We start from the raw sequence: 21954 nt of genomic DNA, 5'->3' as shown, positions 1-21954 counted from the left end.
ATAAGAGGTATTATAGAACACAAAATCAAGATTTGACCAACAGTTTATTAGAAGGTCTCACACCATAAAATTGTGAAATTACTATAACAAAGACTTCAAAAAACCGTTTATATGATCTATAGAAAACCTGTTATTTCATTTAATGATAATTTTTTGTCCCCTTTATTTACAAATCATGCAATAAACTGAACTGGAAACTGAGTTTTACTCAAAAATTAACAAGTGAACCTATTAAACTCAATTTGGTTTGATTGTGTCCCAGAAAATTTACACAGAGATCAAAGAGGCAGAGCCATTAGGGTACCACAATTTTGGGTCAAAATTCACTACCTTTAAAATACTAACACTTCGTTGATTTTTTTACTTCAAGAAATAAAGTGAATCTTGAGTAAAAAAAATGAGCTAAAATAAGTAAATTAACATAAAAAAAATAAAAATAAACCCTTTTTTCTCACAAGGTCTGCATTTAACTCACAGATGCTCACTCATTTCAACTGGCTCTAAACATGCACTTTCATAATTTGTGGTGGCTCAGAAAAATACCACGGATGCTTTTACTTTGCAAGTGTTGCTTGCCAGCTCCAACTTATAAAATTAATAAAATATTAAAAAAATTAATCTTCTCCCACATTTCATTCAGCTGCACCTCCAGGGCTAGAGGGACCTGTACAGGAAAATAAGACAGTCATGTTAACTTATGTCCTGACCAGAGTACACAGTGTTATCTCACTCTCTTACTTCAGTCAGCATTCTCACAATGTTTTGTAGTAGCACATGCAGACAACTCAGCACTGGCTGCCTTGTTCATAGGAAATCCAAGTCTAAATTTACATGTGGCTTTGATGTAAAAAGAAAATTCCATGCTCAAATACAAAAAGATTATTATAATGATTATGTTATTGTTAACTGTACAGATGTATGTCTGGGCAGCTGTGCAACTTACATTGTAGTTGTGCCTGCAGTGAAATGGGTCACTCTTTATATATAAGAAAACATGATTGCATTGATCAAAAGGATTATTACTTAGTGTTCCCTTTATTTTGCTTGCTATTTTCAACTAATGAACTATGGTATCAAGTACTGATCAAATACTGTCATTATGCAAGTTACAAAAATTATTTTATTTAGTATTATAGTTCCTGAGTAGAAGTAGCAGAAGTCAAGATTTACAACAAAATTAAATCAGTTAAAATAGACTCCAACAGTCATAAATATAAGTGACTTTATTGAGCAGGATTTGGTGACTTGACTCTGAAGCTGCAGTCTTGAGTCTCGACCTTGACATTACAAAATGGAGTTGAAAATCTACAGTAAAACCGAAAATTGTGCACTTTAAGTCAGTTCTTTTAAGTGATCACAGTGACTGGCTAGGCTGTCATTAACTTTTTAGACAATGTTGCAGTGAGCTTTTCACCCCTAACAATCGTGTTAGTTCCTGATCTGAGTAAAATGAGCCATACACTCCACGAAGATCATAAACTGATCTTCACGCCAAATCAAGATCGATCACTCACGTTTTCAGCTTATACCAAGACTGTCATGATATTAACCCGGCTACAAATTACTCCATAAAAACGTTTTCAAAGGCTTCGTATAAAAACTAAATGGGGAATGACCACCTCAACAATCTTCAACAAGCACATATTCATGCTCGTTGTCTGTAATTTGCGTGGATGATCACACATTTTCATGCAGTCTTTCACAAAATGATTGGTGTCGAAACTTACCTCTTTCTAAAAAGTGATTGTCCACAGTTTGCTGCTTGAAGCCATCATTTTTTAGCTTTAACAGAGGTAAAATCCAGAGGAAATGTGTGCTGAAAACTTGAATCCCGCCTAAAATCTCACATGAAACGGTCTTTCTCCGAGCCTGCAGTGGCATATCTGCTGACCAAAATGGTGCCCAGTCTTCCCAGTCTGAATGAAATCCAAGATGGCTGCCGGTGTTGTTGCTGTGATTCAGTGTGATTCCGGCCCACGTTTATCCACGTTTTCTTGCTCATTTTAAAAGCTAGCATTGTACATGAAAATCGTAGGAATTATGATTCAAAGCAATGTTGTTCTTTTTGGCATTAAATGGAGTTTCGATTCATCAAAGAAGGTTTGTAGGTATTAGTGTTTTCACAAATGCGTTTCAGTGTTGGACGGTGCATTAAGTTTTTTTTTATGCGAATACAATCTGTAAACTGCAAACTGTAAGTCTTGACAGGACAGTCATATCTTTAAAGCCTTTTTTTAGAAACACACATGTCTACATAGCATTTATCAACTTAGGACACTGAAGAAAGAGATTATCACAGAGAGTCTTGCTGGCATTTATTCTTAGATCCTGTGAAGATTCAGGCAGGATGTTTGTCCCATGAACCTAGTTTAATGACCTTAGCACCCACGAGTCTCCTGTAGCTCAGTGGTAGAGCATCCAAACTAGTAATCGGAAGGTGTTAGGTTCGACTCCTGATAGGAGCACTCGGATTTCTTTTTCCGAGTATGCCTGCATCACTTTCTTGAATAATCATCATTCTCATCTTATTGATTGTTAGGTTGAGGATTTTTTCAAGATTCTTACAAGTATCTTACAAGAATTTAGTAAGATCTTGTAAGAACTTTTAAGATCTTAAAATGCTGAAGATTGTATAGTTTGTATTAAGATTTTGTAAAGAAGTGTCGTAAGATCTTATTAAGATCTGAAATCTTAACAAATCTTAACAATATCTTATTAAGATCTTAGTGTTATTTTCATTCTTACAAGATTCTTACAAGATCTTACAAGATCTTAATAAGATTTCCACCTGGGTACCCAATTAACCCTCTGCTATAAATACCCTTGATACTTAAATGAAATAGAGCTATGTGTTTGAAGAGAAGCACAGCTATATTTCGGCTTCTAAAAGTTTTTTTTCTCAGTTTATTAAAATAAAAAATGTCTTTACGACAATGTTTGTAGAACTATCACTATTGGTTCCGTTGACCATTGCACCATAATTAGTTTTCTTAATTTTGTAAATTATGTATAGGTTGCAGGAAGGTTGGCAGAGTTCCGTGACCTTGTGAAAGAAGTTGTGAGAAGTGCTTGTCGCACAGCACTGCTGGAGGCTGGCTTCACACCTGATGATTACTTTATGGACATGGACAGTCCCATGGGAATGTATGCAGGTATGTTATTCTTGACTACAGAATCTTTCAACTTTCATTTCTGCGCCTTTCAATAACATGCAGACTCTGACATCCAGGACTGTTGCAGTTTCCACTGCTTTAAATCTGCTCAGCAGACCTATTAGAAAACTAAGATGTTTGGTTTAGTGGGTTCGAAAGGTCACATGCAAACACTGCAGGGGTTTCAATAAGTTCTTAAGCAGATGGCAAAAACTGCAAAGCAAGCAACTAATGGAAATTCGAGTTTTACTCTAATGTTATTAATTTTGACAAAAGCAGGCGGCAAATTTAGGTCAATTCGCTTGACATAGACGACAAATTGGTTGCCCGCTCTTATTGAAACCCCTGCACTGTTATTATTAGCGCATTTCGATCCACTTTGTTGGTTTCTGTGTTTTTGCGGTCAACTGGTCAGTTGGACGTAATGTATGATTGATGGCAGTAAACATGCAAGTTTGCTGTTAGTTGGGTTTTGAAGTTCAGAGTTCACAAGTCATGTTATTGGAAAGGCACAGTAATTATGTATAATAATATAGAATGTAGTAATCTAACACAACCTGCACTCACTCTGAGCACTGAGGGCTTCAAAACATCATTTACATGTACGTGTAGCAAAGGGAATACTTCACCAAATAGGTTATCTTTACTAATATATGCTACTTACAGAGAGCTTAGAGAAGGATTCTTCAACCTAATCCTGGGCATGACTTTCTGGGATTGAACACCCATCATTATATTGAGAAAAAAAGGGATTGTCACATGTTTTGTTTTTCATAAATAATAATGTACTTCTTTCCTTTGCGCTGTCAGTAAAGGCACAAGGAGTTCAACTGAAACATTAAATGCCCGAGACAGATTACTGTTCAAATTAATACTGAACTTATAGACAAAAATATTCAATTTATGAACAATGATACAGTGTCAGTCATAACTACATCAATTGTTCAGCATCTTCCACAAGTAAGCGCAATTTTTGATAAATTTGTGTGTTTCCAGGAAATATCCCTACTCCCTCCTACCCTACAGAAGTTTATTTTGATTTAAAAAACCCCACCCCACCCCTCTGGAGATTACGCTTTTGCTTTATACTTTCCTTTCAAAAGTTTACCTTTAGTAGCCCCCTCCCCCTAGGAAATTCCAATAACCTTCTATGGAGGGGAATGGATAATGCTGGAACCATGCATTCCTCTCAATACAGAAAATGTAATTACTAGAAATTTTGAAAAAAAGGTGTCTCAAACAGTCTGCCATGTAAGGATTTCTTGTTCGTGTAACTGTAAATAATGTTGATTTACAGATGAATATGGAGGTGTTGCACAGTCAATGTCCTCTTATTTAATGCCGAGTGGATATGAGATGGATATGTACGGCGATGCACCAGACAAGATGACATACACTGAGCAGGCAAATAAGAGAAGTCACTGCAAGAGGCTCACAAGGTAAACATCAGTAAATGTCTGGGTACATGGTTTAATATTGATTTTGCTTACAGTAATTTTTGTAAGGTTCAAGTTGACCAAGGACGAGCATTCAGACAATTAGCTTTGGTGGCCTGTGGCTCTAAACAGCAGTTAAGCTCAGCATCGCAGATCAGCACATCTTAGCACAAATGGAATGGCGTGGACTAAGCTTTTATTGTGGTGGTACTTTTATTTCTCCGGCATTTTGCAGGGTTCATTGGTGTATTATTTTCCTCAATCAAGTTATGAAAGTCAGTGTGACAAAATTTAATTTGGCGGCATCATCATTCACCGGGTAGTACATACCACGCTCTTGACTGGGTTGCAGGGATATTTCCTGCAGTCAAATACTGTACATGCGTGATATGATTCCTGCCAATCCTTGTTGATCTTGCAGGATCCTGGATAGATGTACATGCAAAATTAAACCACAATAGGCCATTTTACAGTTGTGTGCTATTGACGTGGCGTTGATTGGAAACAAGGCTGGTGGTGACCTTGTTTTGATACAAACCTCACCACTTTTCATATGTAAATGCAAACTAGTTAGCATAAGAACAGCATTATGAAAAGCAGTGAGGTTTGTATCAAAACAAGGTCACCCCCAGCCTTGCTTCCAATCCAAGGCCAGGTCACTTAGCACACAACTGTAAAATGGGCTATTACTGTGGTATAATTTTGCAAGGATCTTTGGAACCATGGTCTTAAAAATATCCTCACAGGAGAAAAAAATTCAGTAGCTTAGTGTAAATAAAAAATTATCATGGAAAACCCAAAACATTAGCTGTGTTAAATTCACAATTGTTATTTTTTCTTTCTTGTTTGCTGTCCTCAGTTTTATCCGGCTTGCTGATTACTTGATTGTAAACACCATGCATGTCCTCGCAGCAAACTCTGTAGCAACTCTGCTGAATTATCTAGAGGAGCAACTGCAGCACACACCCACCCCTGCACAGATCCAGGGAACAGCTGAGGAAGAGGAGGTGGAAGAGGAAAAACCTGAGGGGGAGGGGGTGGAGCAGAAGGTAATATGTCATTTGTATTTGGTATAAGCACAAAATGTTTTTACTTAAGTACCTAATTTTACCATTTTATACTGCATGCTAGCTCTGTAACGTGGTCACCAAAGAGGCCTGACAAACAGGCCTTGAACTAGGTGGTGGCAATGCCTCTGTTACATCTTGGGAGCTTCTCGATATACATGAATCAACAACAAAATGAAATACAACAATGCATTGTTCTTTTTATCCATTGTTATCTATGTTAGTGTTTTATTTTGTGTTTTTCCAACTGTGCTTACATAACTTGTTGCATAACAGGATGAACAAGGTGAACTCCATCCACTGTACACCACTGAGCTGCTTCTTGAGCCTCAAGCTCTGCTGTTCTTCCCTGGGTTAGATGACTTTCAGGAAGGACTTGGTGAGGTTATCAAGAAATTCCAAGATGCTGTCCTCAGTGTCCAAAACCTGGTGCCAGATCCATACTTTGATTCTTTCACACAGTAAGTTTGAATAAGTCAACAACAACAACAACAACAACAACAACAACAACAGCAAAACTTTATTTCACATTTCTTTAAAACAAGATATAATATTAATATTTTTATATGTATATTTAGTTAATTTAAAGTTTTGTAGTTATTAATAAGACTAAACTAAATATAAATATCTTAGGTGGAAATGCCTAGTGCCTAAGTAAACCATATAGTTTTGTTGTTAGATGCTAGTCTTGTTTAGTTACATTATAAATGTAGACATCTACATTGTATACTAAGCACACACACTCACACCGACACACACACTGTGCATACACTTATTGTTGAAATACTCATCCTGTAGCTAATACAATCTGCAATCGGTGAGACACTCGACAGAAGAAGGCAAACACCCACTCTCCCCTAAATCAAAATTGAAACAACAAAACAAAAAACAAAAAGGTTTTCACTTGGAGCACCCAAAGTTTTAGACTGCCAACTTTGGTACAGGGAAAAGGGGTCGTGAGGCATATAAGTGTCGCAATCTTTTTTTCTTGGGTTAATGGTTTTGTAAGAATTACAACTTGCAAAAATGGGTTCCATAATCGTGGTTACAGGTCCTTGACATTGTTTATTCCACTTCTTTTACTACCAGGTTTAGAAGTCTTTTCCTTTATGCACTTGTAAAATGATCCCGGCTTGTAAATTGCATTGTAGCTGTAAAAGTTTCATAGAATTGTCCCCAGTAGACTGTACACTTCATAAGAACATCCTCATTGTTAATTGTCTTTGGAATGAAAATGAAATTGTTTTAAAACAGAAAGTGATGGAGGCAAAGTAATTCCTGGAAGAAACACCAGGGTGCTAATGTTTCAAGTTTCATGAACAGTGGACATGGAGTGAAGACAAGTTCCTCATGACCTCATTCACGTTTTATTAATTAGGGGCTGCTCATTTAAGGGAGGGCTCTTAAACAAGGATCTACTCATTCTAGAATTATAGTTATATTTACAGTTTAGATAGTGATGTCAATGTTTGAATGTTTCCAGCAACTATTGCTCGTTGATCATTACATTTGTGTGGCAAAAAGATAGAGAAGATAATAATTATTATTGTAAACTATTGTATATATACATGTACTTGTATTCCCATACACAAAGGGAAATCAACATTGAACCACAACTCGTACATTACTTACTACTAATGTGCAGGTCCAGAAAAAATCCATACCCACCCCAAGGAAGGTCATTGGAAATTCCTATGGGGAGGGGGGTCTTAGAAGTCTAAATTTTAGAAGCATCGTATGAAGCTAAACTGGAATTTCCTGGGGGGAGAGAGGGTGTAAAACCAAAATCCTGTTGTTGGGGTGGGGGAGGGGTATGGATATATGGAACTGCACAATACTTTTAAAGCCTAAAGTATGTTTTTTGAGTTGTACATCAAACTACAACTACATGGTACCAGACATTATAAACGTGGGTAGAAGTACAAATGCATTGAAAAGAGACAACTGAAGTCTGATGATGCCTTCTTACATCACATAGGCCATTTATCAATGGTAAAGTTGAAGAGAAAACTGCTGGTGATGGACCAAGCTTGGCCACAATGTTTGAAGATGACAGACATCTTCAGGGAATTATCCAGAGTATTAAGGTTTGTTATCAATTCATTATTGAATGGCTCAGAGTAATAGTACATGTATTTGCAATTATTAAAAACTGGATCATTGAATAATACAATTCATGGGATTTGATTGGCTTAGTGGTCATGGTATATGAGCCATTATGTAATGCCCGAGAAATAGTGACCATTAAATTGTCTTCTGTTTGTTCTTGGAAAGTTAAATCAGCAAGATCTAGTAATATTTTGTCATTGTTTTTAATGAAGCAATTATTCCATTCGCACTTGTTTGATATGAAATGACTGTAGCAAACTCGGCACTTATACACGCCTCATTGGCTATCTATCATCTCATATCCAACATGCGCTCATGCAATAGTTGTTAAATATAAACTTGTAAGTACTGTCATAAAAATCAACAGATGTGAACCATGCCCTTTAACCTAAAATTTTAATTTCCATATTAAATTTTTCTGCTTTGATAAACAGACAGGTCATCATTAATTATTATTTTGTTTTATGGAGTGTTGTAAGAACACTGTACATGCGTAAACCGTGCCCTTCTTAGTAGCAATATCCATTTCACATTGAATTTTTTGTCTGCAAACAGACTGCGTTATCTTGTTCATTCTGTAAGAAACACAGTTCTTATACCTGCTCAAGGGTTTTAATTGTTACATACTTTAAACTTACATTGTATTTTTCTGCTTGTCTCTTCGTAGGATGCTATCTCTTCTGCATTTGATTCTGCTTGGCAGTATGCCAACACTTTTGAACCTTACCGGCAGTTCTACCAAGAAAATGAGAGTCTAGATCTGGAAGCTATCCGACAGGAAGAACATGGTATGGACTGATTTTATATCATATTTTTGTGAAGCTAGGTCTCCCTGCAAGCAATTCTCTATCATTTTGCAATATACAGTAACAGATGTGCATATTATTGGCATGAAGTGAAGAAATGATCTGTTTAGTATTACAGGTGTACATGTATGTAAAGTTTTTATTTCTTCTTACAATCCTCCAATGTCAGCTTCGTCTAAGAATCTCTTTGTACCTTTAACTGGGGAGCAGGGATGGTGCAGGGACGAGAGTACTTGTCTCCTACCAATGCAGCCCAGGTTTGATTCCTGGACTTCATGTCATATGTGGGTTGAGTTTGTTGTTGGTTCTCGTCTCTATGCCAAGGGTTTTTGTCCAGGTACTCTGGTTTTCCTCCCTCCACCAAAACCAACATTCCCAAATTCCAATTCAACCTGGAAACCGTTCATGGAAGAGTCCCTCTGTACAGAGGGACTCTTCCATGAACGGTTTCCAGGTTGAATTGGAATTTGTGTGGAAGCCGCTGAAAATTCCATTTATTTGTTTACATGTATTTGTTTATTTTAATGGGTATTTTTGTTGTTCAGATGTCAGCTTCTTCTCTGAATCACTGGAGAAGTACAACAGCGAACATGAACAAGCCGTCAGCATCTTGGAGCACAGGCCGATTGGTATGATCCTTGTTGACTGCAAAAAACTCAAAGAAGTACTGATCCCATCACCACTGAAGTGCTTAGCGGTAAGCAACACTTTGTGAGGTTTCATCTGAAATGTTATTGCGATCAAGATTATGCCAGGGCTGTCTTTGTCATCGACATGTAACAAAAGGTCTGCTAATGTAGACAGTAACTACAGATGGCCAGCCGCTCAGAGTTTGAAAGTGACTTATTAAGGACGGTGCCTACTAATGCCGAAGTATTTTTGGCCGCCATTTTGGAGAAGGGTCTATTGTTGAGTCAAATGTCACACATAAGTAACTCAACTGAACTCAACTGCAACATGAAGTAACTACAATAGCAAAACCCTGCTTGCTGGTTATGAAGCAAATTATACTCATGTGAAGATTGGTGTTTCACATACACCAACCATAAACACCAGCTCAGCTGATCCAAATGCACTTAGCTGTGTGGGTTGCCTGTGGCCTATGACAGGTCTGTGGGCTGTCTTTGTCCTTTGCTAGCTGTGTTAGGTGCTATTTATATAGGCTCTTCGGCCTTTGCCAGCTGTTTTAGGGGCCTGTGGCTTAAACGCCAGTTGTTTCAGGCTACCTATGGCCTATGCCAGCTGAGGAGGCAACCTGTGGCCTACATTGTATGCTAGCTGTCATATGGGACTGCTGCTTGTGCTAGTTTTATGGAAGGCCTGTGGTATGATATTACTTTACCTTATTGCTAAAAGGTCTTGACAGCAGGATTCAAGTTAAGATACAGTATAAATAATGAAAAAAACCCTGAAACCCTTTAATCATGATGGTAGTTAAAAACTGTCAAAAAATCTCAAAATTAAAAATGTTAATCAATTTTTACCATGCCTTATTTGTTGTTTGGAAAATGCTATCAAACATTGCTGACAACAAGTCTTCATATTTTTCCTTTAGGTAATAAATGACATTTTGCCCACGTTAGCCAAAAAGAGAACTGACACACTGATGGAATTCTGTCAAGATGCTCAGTTCAAGCTTGAAGGTATCCCCAGTAGTACAGTGGAATATGTTGCAAGCCTGACATTCTTGGATGACATTCAAGAGAAGGTAAAAAGAAGTACAGTGGAACCTCGATTTTACGATATGGCAAGGGGACAGCAAAATCATATTGTTAAATTGGGATATCATTGTAAACGAACTCCCGATTTATAAATAACTTTTGCCGGGACACAGAATATTGATTGTTTAATCGGGAATATTGTTAGATCGACGATCGTAAAACTTTCCTCTTCAGCAAAAATGGCCAAAAGTACATATATTGTAGAAGTTTAGTGAAGTATTTTGGGTTGACATTTTCATACATATTTTTAACAAAAATTAATAAGTCCTTCCAAAATAAGCGTCCAGTGAAAATAGAGCTTTTGAAAGGTGCAGGTCAACTAATATTTTTACCCAGAAAATTTTGTTCTACCATCACATCTCTGCCTTAGCTGTAAGTATTTCCCAACACACACCAACATTGATTTGTTGAGCAAAGTTGCACATGACCGTTAGATGTTGAACTCTTTTGTACCTACATGTTCATAGGTGGAAGACATTGAAAGAGATGCTACTGTTGTTAAAGAGCTGTATGACTTGATTGAGACATACAAAGTGCCAACTCCCCCTGAAGATTTTGCCGTCTACCAGGTAAAGAGTCTTACTTTGAAATCATTTTTAATTTTGTTATCCTCCATGTTGCTTCTCCTGAATAAGTGTCGTGGAAACTAAGGCCATTAAACTCCTGATTTGAGCACTGGGATTTCTTTTCTCCGAGTGTGCCTGTGTCACTTTCTAGAATTATAATACATCATTCTCATTCATTCACCACGCTTGAAATATACCATCACATTTATTTCATATACCACACATTCGACATTCAAATCCTAGCAGTATGCAGTATAATTGTCCCATGAACCTACTTTAATGACCTTAGCTCCCACGAGTCTCCTGTAGCTCAGTGGTAGAGCATCCAAACTAGTAATCGGAAGGTCTTAGGTTGACTCCTGATAGGAGTGCTCAGATTTCTTTTTTCAAGTATGCCTGTGTCACTTTCTAGAATAATACATCATTCTCATTCTTTCACCAGGCTTGAAATATCCCATCACATTTATTTCATATACCACACGTTCAACATTCAAACTCCTAGCAGTACGCAGGATGTTCAATTGTTTGTTCCGTGAATCTAGTTCAATGGCCTTAGCTCCCATAGCAGCCTATTAAAGATCATTTTTACAGGTTTTGTTTAATCAGCTGTGATCAGACATCAAAGTTCAAATCACCATGGAGACATGTCACAGTGGACAGAGAGAGCTGTTGTTTTTATTCTCACAAAATCTTACATTGTTTTCATGTTTTTTTTCAGACTCTTAGACCAACTGTCACAGCTGTCCGCAATGTGATTGACAAGTCACTGGCTGAAAGAGATGCCAACATTGACAAGATGTGTACACATATTGACAAAGATATTGTTACACTTGGCAAGGACGTCAAAGAAGTTAAACAGAAAGCACAGGTACAGTGACGATTGGATGCCTTAATTTTTGCCTCATATGCATACTAATTTCACAAGTTTTACGGGCCATGAATGTCAAACTTGTGAATCAATAATAATAGTTGCCATCATCATCATCATCATCATCATCATCATCATCGTCACCATTACCAATGTAACGTAATGTAAATTTTGTTTAAACATTGAAAATCGACAGTTTAGCTAAAAAATATAAAAATGCTTTACAACTGGGAATATTTACCTTTTTATTTGTGAAAGCTTTTTAAATCTACGTTTTATTTTTGTATACATTTTATGTCTACATTTTTCTATAGCTAGTCAGTTTGAAGCTTTACTTTAGCTTTTTGTCATTGTTTTGCACAATTGAAAATTTTACATTATTTGATAATTGTGCAATAGAAATTATTATTATTATTTACAAGATCAACATTTTAGCTAAAAAATATATATATAAAAAATTGTTTTACAACTGTTCTACAAGATTGCCGTGTGAGAATCCGATGAATCATCATCATCATCATCATCATCATCATCATCATCGCAAATTCACAAAATTGATCAAATGAAATGGTGACTTGCTCAGTCATGCATTTGTTTGGTTCATTCCTTTGGTTATGTTTTGCAACACTCAACTGAAACTAAAAACTCCTGTACACTTCCTACTTATCCCAATTATATCATGTCTTCAATAGATAATGAGTAATATATTTTCATTTCAGGATCCCAAGATCTTGGACTCCAGTTCCAATTCAGAGGACATCATCCAGTACCTTGATGGTCTTCTGCAGAAAATGGAGACACTAAACGATCTGGCTGCCACTTATAAGTCATACCAGAAGAATTTCAAGGTAATTATACCCAGTTGGTCATCTGAAGAGAAAGTTTATATCATTAGAGAGATTTAGTATTATGGGAAATGGCAAACGGCTTACATTTGCCACTCCTGTGTTAAGTTTCTCAGTAAAATTTTCTTTAAATTTTCTTAGGTCAAGGTAGTCATCTGCATCTTTGTTTTTCTTCCTAAATTCACCCCACCGAGAATTAAGCTAACTTATGATATTTCTTAGGTATTTCTTTGGTAATCAATGTTTGTGTACCTCAACACAATTACATTTTATAAAGTATTGTACAGATTTAAGCCACATCATGTCAACTGCAAAATCTGTTCATATTGCTTAGGTTGAAGTAGCCAAGTTCGAGGAGCTGGAGGAAGTGCACTCTGAACTGAAACTGAAGCAGTCGCTGTGGAATTCACTTGTGGAGTGGGATGTAGTCAACGGAGAATGGCTTAAAGTAAGTTGTTGTTTAATAGAGTGTTTTCACATGACGTCACGGCGGCCATGTTGGTGCCCCAAAACAAAGAAATGGCGGCCATGTTGGTGTCCCAAACTAAGGGGGTGTTTACATGTGAAAACTCGCACCGGTGCGAGTTTGATACCGGTATGACATTGTGATTTCATACCGTGTTTACATGAAGGGATACTTTTTGTCGACCGATGTGATTTTGGCGCCATATTGAATTGAATATCGAAGACTGCTCATGCGCTATTCGTTCCAGACTCCCGGGAGAGTAAATTCATGCTGGAGCGAACGGCCGTACCGCGTTTACATGACATCGGAACGAGTTTTCGTAACGGAATGAAAATCTCGCCCCGGTGCAGTTACCGGGGTGAACTCGCACCGGTATGACTCGCTACGGTACAAGTTTTTGTGCTGATATCATGTAAACGAATACAGAGCCACAAGAGGGAACTGGAGTGAACTCGTACCGGAATGAAAGTCGCGCCGGTATCATGTAAACACCCCCTAAACCTCTGGGAATTGAACTCTATTTTTATGCAAATACTTTCTTTTGTTTCCGTAAACCAATATGGCCGGTAGTCACGTGAATGAAAACACTCTATAGCTCACAGAGACAGCCTTAATTCAGTCTCAATCCCTAAACATTCTCTCTTTCTCACTTTCCAAGTTAGTTATTGGAGTTCGTTCTTTGGACTCCAAGCTAACAGTCCGAAGGGCAATGTACAGCTGTAGACATCCAGGTTGAATTATGTTTTGTGTGGCTTTGTCAAAATGCCCTATGCTAGCTTCCATTGTGTCCATCAGTTGAACAGATTTCTCCTAGTTTTATGGCATACATCACCACTTAATTAGTATACTTAAATTTTTCGCTTTAGTTAGTGATTCAGGCCATGTAGAGTTATAGTTTTTTGAGTTTATGTTCCTTTAAAGGCAGATGTTTAACATTTATATGATTTCAACCTGTTTTTCAGACCAGCTTCGAGGAGCTTAACCCAGAAACTCTGAGCAACCAAGTGATGAAGTACGCCAAGACAGTGATGCAGTTAGAGAAAGGTCTTCCACCGAACTCAGTGGTGCCAATACTAAAGGATAAGGTCGAAGGAATGAGGCACAAGGTATGCAACCTTTTAAGGCCGATTTAGACATTACAACTTTTGATTACAACTGTCGTATGGGATAAAGTAGCGTAGCGTGTAGCGTGCATTGCTGGAGTCATGCAAAAACAAAAATCGGACACAACTCTTGTCATCCAGCCTTGCCTACGCTTAAGTTGATCCGCCTTAATGTTAGGATCTTCCTACCTCTGTGTAACAGCCCCTTACATGTACATGAAACAATTCGTCAACTTGTCGCATACAACAAAGTTCTATAATCTAAATCAGCCTTTAGAGCAGTTATCAACTCATTATAAACTACTTTGAATCTACAAAACAATTATTACTTAGACAGGAAGTAATATCAATGCTTGAACTGTAAATACACCGCTACAAATCGCTGCAGAAGTGCGTTTTTTATATGAGGCAACTTTGTCAAGGAAGTCATCTTAATTTCACGCCGGTATTAAGTTGAAAATTCAAAACGCTCTATTTCCAAAGTGAAGGACACAGTCAGGCTGAAACGTTGTGAGAAGAGATGTGTTCAGTTCATCATAAGACTGTTTTTAAAATTCGTTGACGCCCCTGTATGAAACCCTGAGAATACTTACTGTTGTCTTGGTCATCGTCAAGGCTCGCAGACATACCTGCACTTTAGTATTACACCTGTGTCAGCAATTTTATTGCCGTGACATTAACTGTGCAATTAATGTTTCTTTTCAGTTACCGGTTATCACCAATCTGCGTAACCCAGCTCTAAAGCCACGTCACTGGGAGCACATTCAACAAATCTTTGGCTATCATTTCACTGAAGAGGAGCCCTTAACTCTGGGACTGCTAAACAAGATTGATGCATTTGACCACACTGAGGCGATAGAAGAAGTATCAGGACAGGCATCAAGTGAGGCATCGCTGGAAGGAATACTGAAAAAGGTTAGATTGTGTATAATTAATTGACAGAAGTATAGTTGTTGGTTAAGCAAGCAGTGCTACCTTTGAGATTACCTTTAAAATAACTAACTGAAGTAAGTGCTTTTTTCTTTTTTGGGCCAATAAGCTGTCCAATGCTCATTGTTTTTAGAAATACGAGTTTATTTTGTGTCCCAGTTGTCACTGATTTGTTTTGTTTTATTTTCCCTCTTCAGGTTGAAGATTCTTGGAAGCAAACAGAGTTTATTGTGTTACCCCATCGTGATTCCAAAGATGTGTTCATCCTGGGAGGAATTGATGACATTCAAGCTTTGCTGGATGATAGCATGGTAAAAATTGCATTTAGTTTGTTTGAAAGACATGCACTGTAACAAGACAAATATCTTTTCTAGATGGTATTGAAGCACTTTGATTTGTAACTTGTTTCTCTTTAATTTGCAGATCAACATTTCCACCATTGCTGGTTCTCGTCATGTCGGCCCAATCAGACCTCGAGTGGAAGACTGGCAAAGACAACTCCATCTTTTCAGTGAAACATTGGTGAGTTACATATTCCCTTGAAAGACAAGCATCCTTCCTTTGTCTGAAATACAAACTATTTCTGCCTTGGCTTGATGTCGTCTTGGCAATCTAGACTTTCTTCTTTTAAACTTTCCCAATGGAATCACTTTAGGATTATCCCACAGCAGACATTAAAGCCGCCGTTACACGTTGAAACCTTTAGCTGAAACTTGCGTGCAATGTGGCGCTTCGAAACAGTTTCACGAAGTTGTGTTACACGGTGAAACTCCTGTCTTTTCACCACTGCGACCGTTGCGAGCCGTTGCAGAAGTAGAAAGCGGTTCTTCTTTTCTTGAAACTTGTTTCGCAACGGAAGTTCACGAAACCGACCTTGTTACACGGTGTAACGCCTGCTGAAACGTGTTTCGCAGTGCCGTTGCACACAAGTTTCAGCCAAAAGTTTCAACGTGTAACGGCCCCTTAACTGAATAATAGGGAGCTTAAGCAACGACGACGGCGACGGCAACGACAACGCCGCAAAACAATAGGTTTAATGCGCAAAAACAATCGCTCTGCACGTACGTTTTACATTTTGGTACATTTCTTTGCCGTCGTCTGCAAAACAACAACGTGAAATGACCAAATTTAAGGTTTTGTGGAGAACGTGAACGCACAGCGGTGAATTTTTCATTTTCTTTCTTACCAATTTAGCTCCTGGATAGTTCGCCATTTTTGTAAAAGTTGAGCGAGTTGAAATAATTGCGAAGTAGCACAAATGAAATAAAGATATATTTTCAGGTGACAGCAGTTAATTACCTTTTATTGAACTGTCCTTGATTTTTCAGGATGAGTGGATGACATGCCAGCGTAACTGGTTATACCTTGAGAGTATCTTCAGCGCTCCAGACATTCAGCGCCAGCTGCCTGCTGAGGCAAAGATGTTTTTAACTGTGGATAAGTCGTGGAAGGAGGTCATGAGAAAAGTGCACAGGCTACCCAATGCTCTCAGGGCTGCCACACAACCAGGTAAGTGACCTGTTGCCTCATGCCACAGAGGTGAAGATAAGTACTCGCCTGGCGCATTCAATCTTTTGGAATTCCAGTTGGACTAGAGAGCTACATTTACCTTGCTTTGAGGACTCAATGTATGCAATACAAATTCGACATCACATTTATGCAAAGTAATGTTGTATACTGTCTCCTGTTTGTGTCAGGTTTGCTGGAGATATTTCAGAACAATAACGCCCTTTTGGATCAGATTCAGAAGTGTTTGGAAGCTTATTTGGAGTCTAAGTGTGTTATCTTCCCAAGGTAAATCATGCAGTCAACTTATTATGTTTTCTTACAACTGTAGAATGGAAACAGAATGTTCCTCAGCCTAGATCAGAGGCACTCACTTTTGCAAAATGATTACCTGGTTCTTAATTTGTTGTAAGTAATAAACAGGCTGGCTAGGAAGAGTGCAGTACAGGTTAGAAATAAACGAACAACGCAAACGCACAATACACGCACATTTTTTGCGAATATGTGTTTCAAAATGCGCGTGATGACATGGGCAACGTTTGCGCTTGTTCGCTTTTGCTGTTCAGTCAAAGAACTTCGCTTGTGTAACATTGTTTTGCTAAACGATAAAGATAAATCATACTACCAAAATACGACTTAATCTACCACTTACAGTTTTATACTCAGAGAAATGATTACTATGGATCGCACTTTCTCAAAGTCAGTAATAATTCATCAAGAAAAAACAAAGAAAATCACTACAGTGACCGTGGTTTGGATATGTGTTCCTAATTACCATAAAATTTTGCCAACTTTAGCCTTGAATTTCTCCAAGAATTATTGATCATTTGAGAAGCCATATCTAACACTCGCGTCTCATTAATACGATTGCTGTTATAGATTCTACTTCTTGTCCAATGACGAACTGTTGGAGATCCTGTCACAGACCAGAAATCCGCATGCTGTTCAGCCTCATCTTCAGAAGTGTTTTGACGCCATTGCAAAGTAAGCTACTCACACTGCACATATAGTAGGTACCTATAGAGTACAAGTACTGACCACTTTCAAATTTCAAATCAGTCGCATCCCCAGAACTCTCGCTCCTTCCCGTTGTTTACCAGCAATTAAGGAGACCCTAGAAACAAGATTGGTGTGACAGCGTTTGTCTAAACCACGCAAACTAGATTTGAAAAGTCGTACTCGTACTCAAATATGAAGGTCCCTAATAGAGAACGTAAACAACGACAACGGAAACGGCAACGAGAACGCCGCAAAACAAGAGGTCTAATGAGCAAAAACAATCGCTCTGTATGCGTGGTTTACATTTTGGTACATTCTTGACGTCCTCTGCGAAACAACAACGTGAAATGACCAGATTCGAGGTTTTGTAATAGAACGTGAACACACGACGAAATTTTTCAGTTTCTTTCTTACATCGAAAGCCACTCCTACCAGTTTAGTTCCTGCGTACTGTAGTTTGCCATTTTATTCAAGTTGGACGAGTTGAAATAGTCTCGAAGCAGCAGACTGCTACCTTAAGGTTACCCGATACCTTCTGAGGTGTCTCGCGTTTAAGCGATGTAGCGCGTCCAGTTTAAACTGTAGATACCTAAACCCCTATATCAAATTAAAGCTTATAGAGCTGACTATCAAACCATACCAAGAATTTTGAAATAAAATAAATTGTCGAATTTTTCACGACCTTTAATTGCGAGCGTCCGAATCACCTTTTTAAAGCTACAAGTCAAAGTGAATTTTGTTTTTTGCTAATTTAATATGCTCCTCAGTTTCCGGACCCAAAGCGCTAAAAACGTGTCTGCGTTTTGCCATATTCAATCGCAGTGAAAAGTTATAGCGCATTTTCGAAATAGGATGAAAAAAATGTGGAGTGATCGTACAAAAATCGCTCTCGGAGAAAAAATATTTCGAAATAAAAAATTCGCAGACACGTTTTTGTTGTTTATATGTTAAACTAGCTACTGTCCAAATTTGAAAGCAAACGAACAAATTCCTTTTGAGTTTAAGCTCTTTGAAGTGGCTCCTCCAAGTGAAAAAAATTTATTCGAGAAAACAGCGATAAAAATTCGGCAATTCATTTTATTTCAAAATTCTTGGTTTAGTTGGATAGCCAGCTCTATGAGCTTTAATTTGATATAAGGGTTTAGGTTTCTACAGTTTAAACCGGACGCGCTACATCGCTTGGACGCGAGACACCTCTGAAGACACCTCTGAAGGTACCGGGTAACCTTAAAGTTTAAGGGTTCAGGTATCTACAGTTTAAACCGGACGCGCTACATCGCTTGGACGCGAGACACCTCTGAAGACAGCTCTGAAGGTACCGTGTAACCTTAAATTTTAAGTTCCCTAATTTTCAAGGGAGGGTCAGAGCTGTCTTTGGGTTACAAATCTACTGCATGCAGTAAGATCCAGATGTTAGTGCGAGAGACAAGAAGGATGGGCAAAACAGCTTGTTTAAACAATTGCTCACACAAGGAAATGTTGAGTGGACATTGTCCCAGATACCTGTAATGGCCGTAAGCAACTGACGTACAAACTTTGTGACGTTGAACTTCTTGAAAAGTTCTACCGATTGAATTACTGTGACACTTGCAGCTGTGAAGCAAAGAATATACTGATTGTGGGTTGTGTCGTGTTTGTGTAGATACTGTACTGCTTAACTATCAAAATATTTGCGGCCGCAGTTTAGGCCAATCACAAGTCCAAACGCAGCCACTTAAAGGGGAAGTATCATGGGGTTTTTGAGCTCTTTTGTTAAAAGTGGTGAAACAAGACCCTCCCTTAGATACAACAAAATTCTAGAACAACGAGAGGAAAGAAATCAAGTTAACTCAATTCTTGAAAGGAACAACTCGTGATTTGTTCTAGCGCATATTGAAAACAAAAATGCGAGAACTTGAAAAACATTAGCCTAACATTTTTCAAGTTTTAATCCATTCCGTCCTACTCTGTCTCTAGCCAGAGGCACTAATCGACAGTTTTATTGCACTGGGTTAGAAAATTTACCAAAAAAAAAACTAGACGATTATGTTTCTGTTTCTGTTGACAGAAAAACATTTTAGGGTTTTGAAATGACATCAAATTCCCGTGATACTTCCCCTGTAAAACATTAACTATTTTTTAGTATCATAATCCATGGTCTTGATATTAATAATTTTTTCATCTTAGGCTTGAGTTTGGTACAGCTGCCCAGCCGCCTGCTACACCTCAATCAGGAGCAGAGAAACCAGTCACACCAACTGACAGACGTAAGTAGTAGTAATAATAATAATAATAATAATAATAATAATAATAATAAGCAAGCGAAAATTAAAGTTAATAGCCGACGTTTCGGCGTCATCGTGGCACCATTCTCAAGGCAAAGTGGATAAATTAATGCGAAGATTTGATTTCTATACTTTACAGTCTCAACAAATTAGCATATTAACAATGGATCACAAGTTCTTCAGGTGAATACCTTTGCGCGAATCGAGTCTGTTTGCACCTTTGCGCGCAAAGATATTCACCTGAACAACTTTTGATCCTTTGTTAATATGCTAATCTGTAGAGACTGTAAAGTATAGAAATCAAATCTAGGCATTAATTTATCCACTTTGCCTTGAGAATGGTGCCACGATGACGCCGAAACGTCGGCTATTAACTTTAATTTTCGCTTGCTTATGTTACAAGAAATTTTTATTGATCAAAAAATAATAATAATAATAATAATAATAATAATAATAATAATAATAATAATAATAATAATAACAATAATAACTTTATTTATCCTGGTAAAAGACCGGTCAGTCAAACAACAAAGGTAATGCCAGTAAGACACCAGGGGTGCTTACTATTTACGCAAACCACCCGGATGGGAATTTCGGCATCGATACGAAATGATTTAGCTTGTCTTAACAGAAGATGGATAACATGCAAAATGTATGAACATCAGCTGTAAATCCCAAAAGGAGTAACAAAAATGCATCACTTTGACCAGAAGCCCATAATTTCAGAAGTACTCCAAATGGAATGATGCGTACCATTTAATTTTCCACCTGGAATTTCCAGGTTTTCCATGTAAATAGTAAGCACACTAGATAACCATTGGGAATTGTACCCTTTTAAAGGGCCACTGTCACGGAGATTTCTCTGTGTTTTGGTCGAAACCGCTCAAATATTTGACAAGGTACCTTTTCGCTAACATCAAATTGCTCTAAGAGCACCGAGAAGAAATATGGAGATGGTTTAATCCTGGGAAGAACAAACTATAGTCAGTTTTTTTTTAATGATTTTACCAAAATACGCTGGAAGAACTTTCAAGTAATATATCAAACACGAGACACAGTGTTTCATTACATATCAAACACCGAGAAGAGAGTTGAAAATACGACGAGTAGCGAAGTATTTTTGACGAACTTCGAGGTTTTTGGTATTGTGATGAAGCACTGTGACGAGTGTTTGATATAACTTCTCAAACAAACCGATTATGAAGGAGAAATTAAGGATGCAAAAACGAGTAGTTTTTCATCAGATATCCAAACACGTCACGGTGCATGATTTCCTTTGTCTTTGGCTTTTGAATTATTAATGAGTTTGAGAAAGTTGCAATCCATTTTAATCGTGGCCATCCGCGGCGAAAGAAAATTAACAATAGTTTCTGTGTAGTAGTAGGGTTATCGTTAACAAAACTAAACCATTATTTTAACAATTCCGTCGACACAGATATGTTTTTTGGCCATTCAAAGTAACATCACAAATAGGTGGCACGGCCCCTTTTACACACAGCCTCGTAGGATACTTTCTGTATTTACCAGAAGGAAGACACAACTTTCGTTGAGTACTTGCAGATGAAAAGGACTCTCCTTTCCACTAGAGGGGCATTTTTAAGCTGTAGTGATATTTTGTCATTCTGGGAGCAAAACAGTTCTTGGCAAAACAGACAAGCATTTGTGATTGCTACTTTGTTTGCGTAACCGTGAAGCTTTTTGGTAGAATAGTTGTGTACAAGTAATCTGAAACCAAACATTTGTACACAGAATTAGTCCTTGCCATAAACTCATTGTTTCATATACATGAAAATACGCAACATTATGGACATGACAGTTTTTTCCAGCTGGTATGTGATACAGTGTGGTCAACTGTTTAATTATTTTTGCACTTTCTATTTAGCTACGTCAGCTAGCAAGGCTGCTGAAACAAAAACCAATGACATCCTGGCTATGATATCACCAGAAGGAGAGAGAGTTGGGCTCACAAAGGTAACATATTTTTGCATTGTTAGGCAACAAAATTCACGCCGATGACTTTCTCTAGAAGATTAGTTTGAAAATTGCAAAACGGAGCTCAAACGCTCAAACGCTCGCTGCTACCTTTCTTCACTTAAAATAATGTTCACTTAGATAA

The 21954-nt window shown here is 37.8% G+C and overlaps 1 protein-coding gene and 2 long non-coding RNA genes across 5 annotated transcripts in view; 1 reads left to right on the top strand and 2 right to left on the bottom strand.

Annotated features, from left to right (window-relative positions):
* The window catches only part of LOC146466309 (dynein axonemal heavy chain 6-like), an 86087-nt gene that overhangs the window by 6969 nt on the left and 57164 nt on the right, over positions 1 to 21954 (top strand). The window contains exons 7-27 of the mRNA XM_085127479.1: positions 3014 to 3152; positions 4450 to 4591; positions 5448 to 5637; positions 5932 to 6116; positions 7634 to 7742; positions 8432 to 8552; positions 9116 to 9267; positions 10126 to 10278; positions 10759 to 10860; positions 11576 to 11725; positions 12445 to 12573; positions 12905 to 13018; positions 13999 to 14142; positions 14845 to 15054; positions 15267 to 15380; positions 15493 to 15591; positions 16398 to 16578; positions 16767 to 16863; positions 17455 to 17559; positions 19741 to 19820; positions 21721 to 21809. Of these exons, the coding sequence (XP_084983605.1) occupies positions 3014 to 3152; positions 4450 to 4591; positions 5448 to 5637; positions 5932 to 6116; positions 7634 to 7742; positions 8432 to 8552; positions 9116 to 9267; positions 10126 to 10278; positions 10759 to 10860; positions 11576 to 11725; positions 12445 to 12573; positions 12905 to 13018; positions 13999 to 14142; positions 14845 to 15054; positions 15267 to 15380; positions 15493 to 15591; positions 16398 to 16578; positions 16767 to 16863; positions 17455 to 17559; positions 19741 to 19820; positions 21721 to 21809 (2805 nt within the window). The remainder of the gene's footprint in view (positions 1 to 3013; positions 3153 to 4449; positions 4592 to 5447; positions 5638 to 5931; positions 6117 to 7633; positions 7743 to 8431; positions 8553 to 9115; positions 9268 to 10125; positions 10279 to 10758; positions 10861 to 11575; positions 11726 to 12444; positions 12574 to 12904; positions 13019 to 13998; positions 14143 to 14844; positions 15055 to 15266; positions 15381 to 15492; positions 15592 to 16397; positions 16579 to 16766; positions 16864 to 17454; positions 17560 to 19740; positions 19821 to 21720; positions 21810 to 21954) is intronic.
* LOC146466310 (uncharacterized) lies at positions 26 to 2411 on the bottom strand. Of its 3 annotated transcripts, XR_014868058.1 has the most exons (4): positions 1728 to 2411; positions 587 to 664; positions 365 to 551; positions 26 to 330 (listed from the first exon to the last, which is right to left on the bottom strand). It is a non-coding gene; the product is annotated as an uncharacterized LOC146466310 (long non-coding RNA). The 3 variants fall into 3 exon arrangements; XR_014868056.1 differs by having other exon boundaries at positions 365 to 664; positions 1728 to 2408; XR_014868057.1 differs by having other exon boundaries at positions 26 to 664; positions 1728 to 2408.
* The window catches only part of LOC146466299 (uncharacterized), a 246582-nt gene continuing 224653 nt past the window's right edge, over positions 26 to 21954 (bottom strand). The window contains exon 2 of the long non-coding RNA XR_014868060.1: positions 26 to 81. This is a non-coding gene — a long non-coding RNA (uncharacterized LOC146466299). The remainder of the gene's footprint in view (positions 82 to 21954) is intronic.

Source organism: Pavona decussata, unplaced genomic scaffold (genome assembly GCF_977016875.1).
Source record: "Pavona decussata unplaced genomic scaffold, jaPavDecu1.1 SCAFFOLD_145, whole genome shotgun sequence".
NCBI lineage: Eukaryota > Metazoa > Cnidaria > Anthozoa > Scleractinia > Agariciidae > Pavona > Pavona decussata.
Note: the sequence above shows the minus strand (reverse complement) of the source record. Positions and strands in the feature narration are given on the sequence as shown.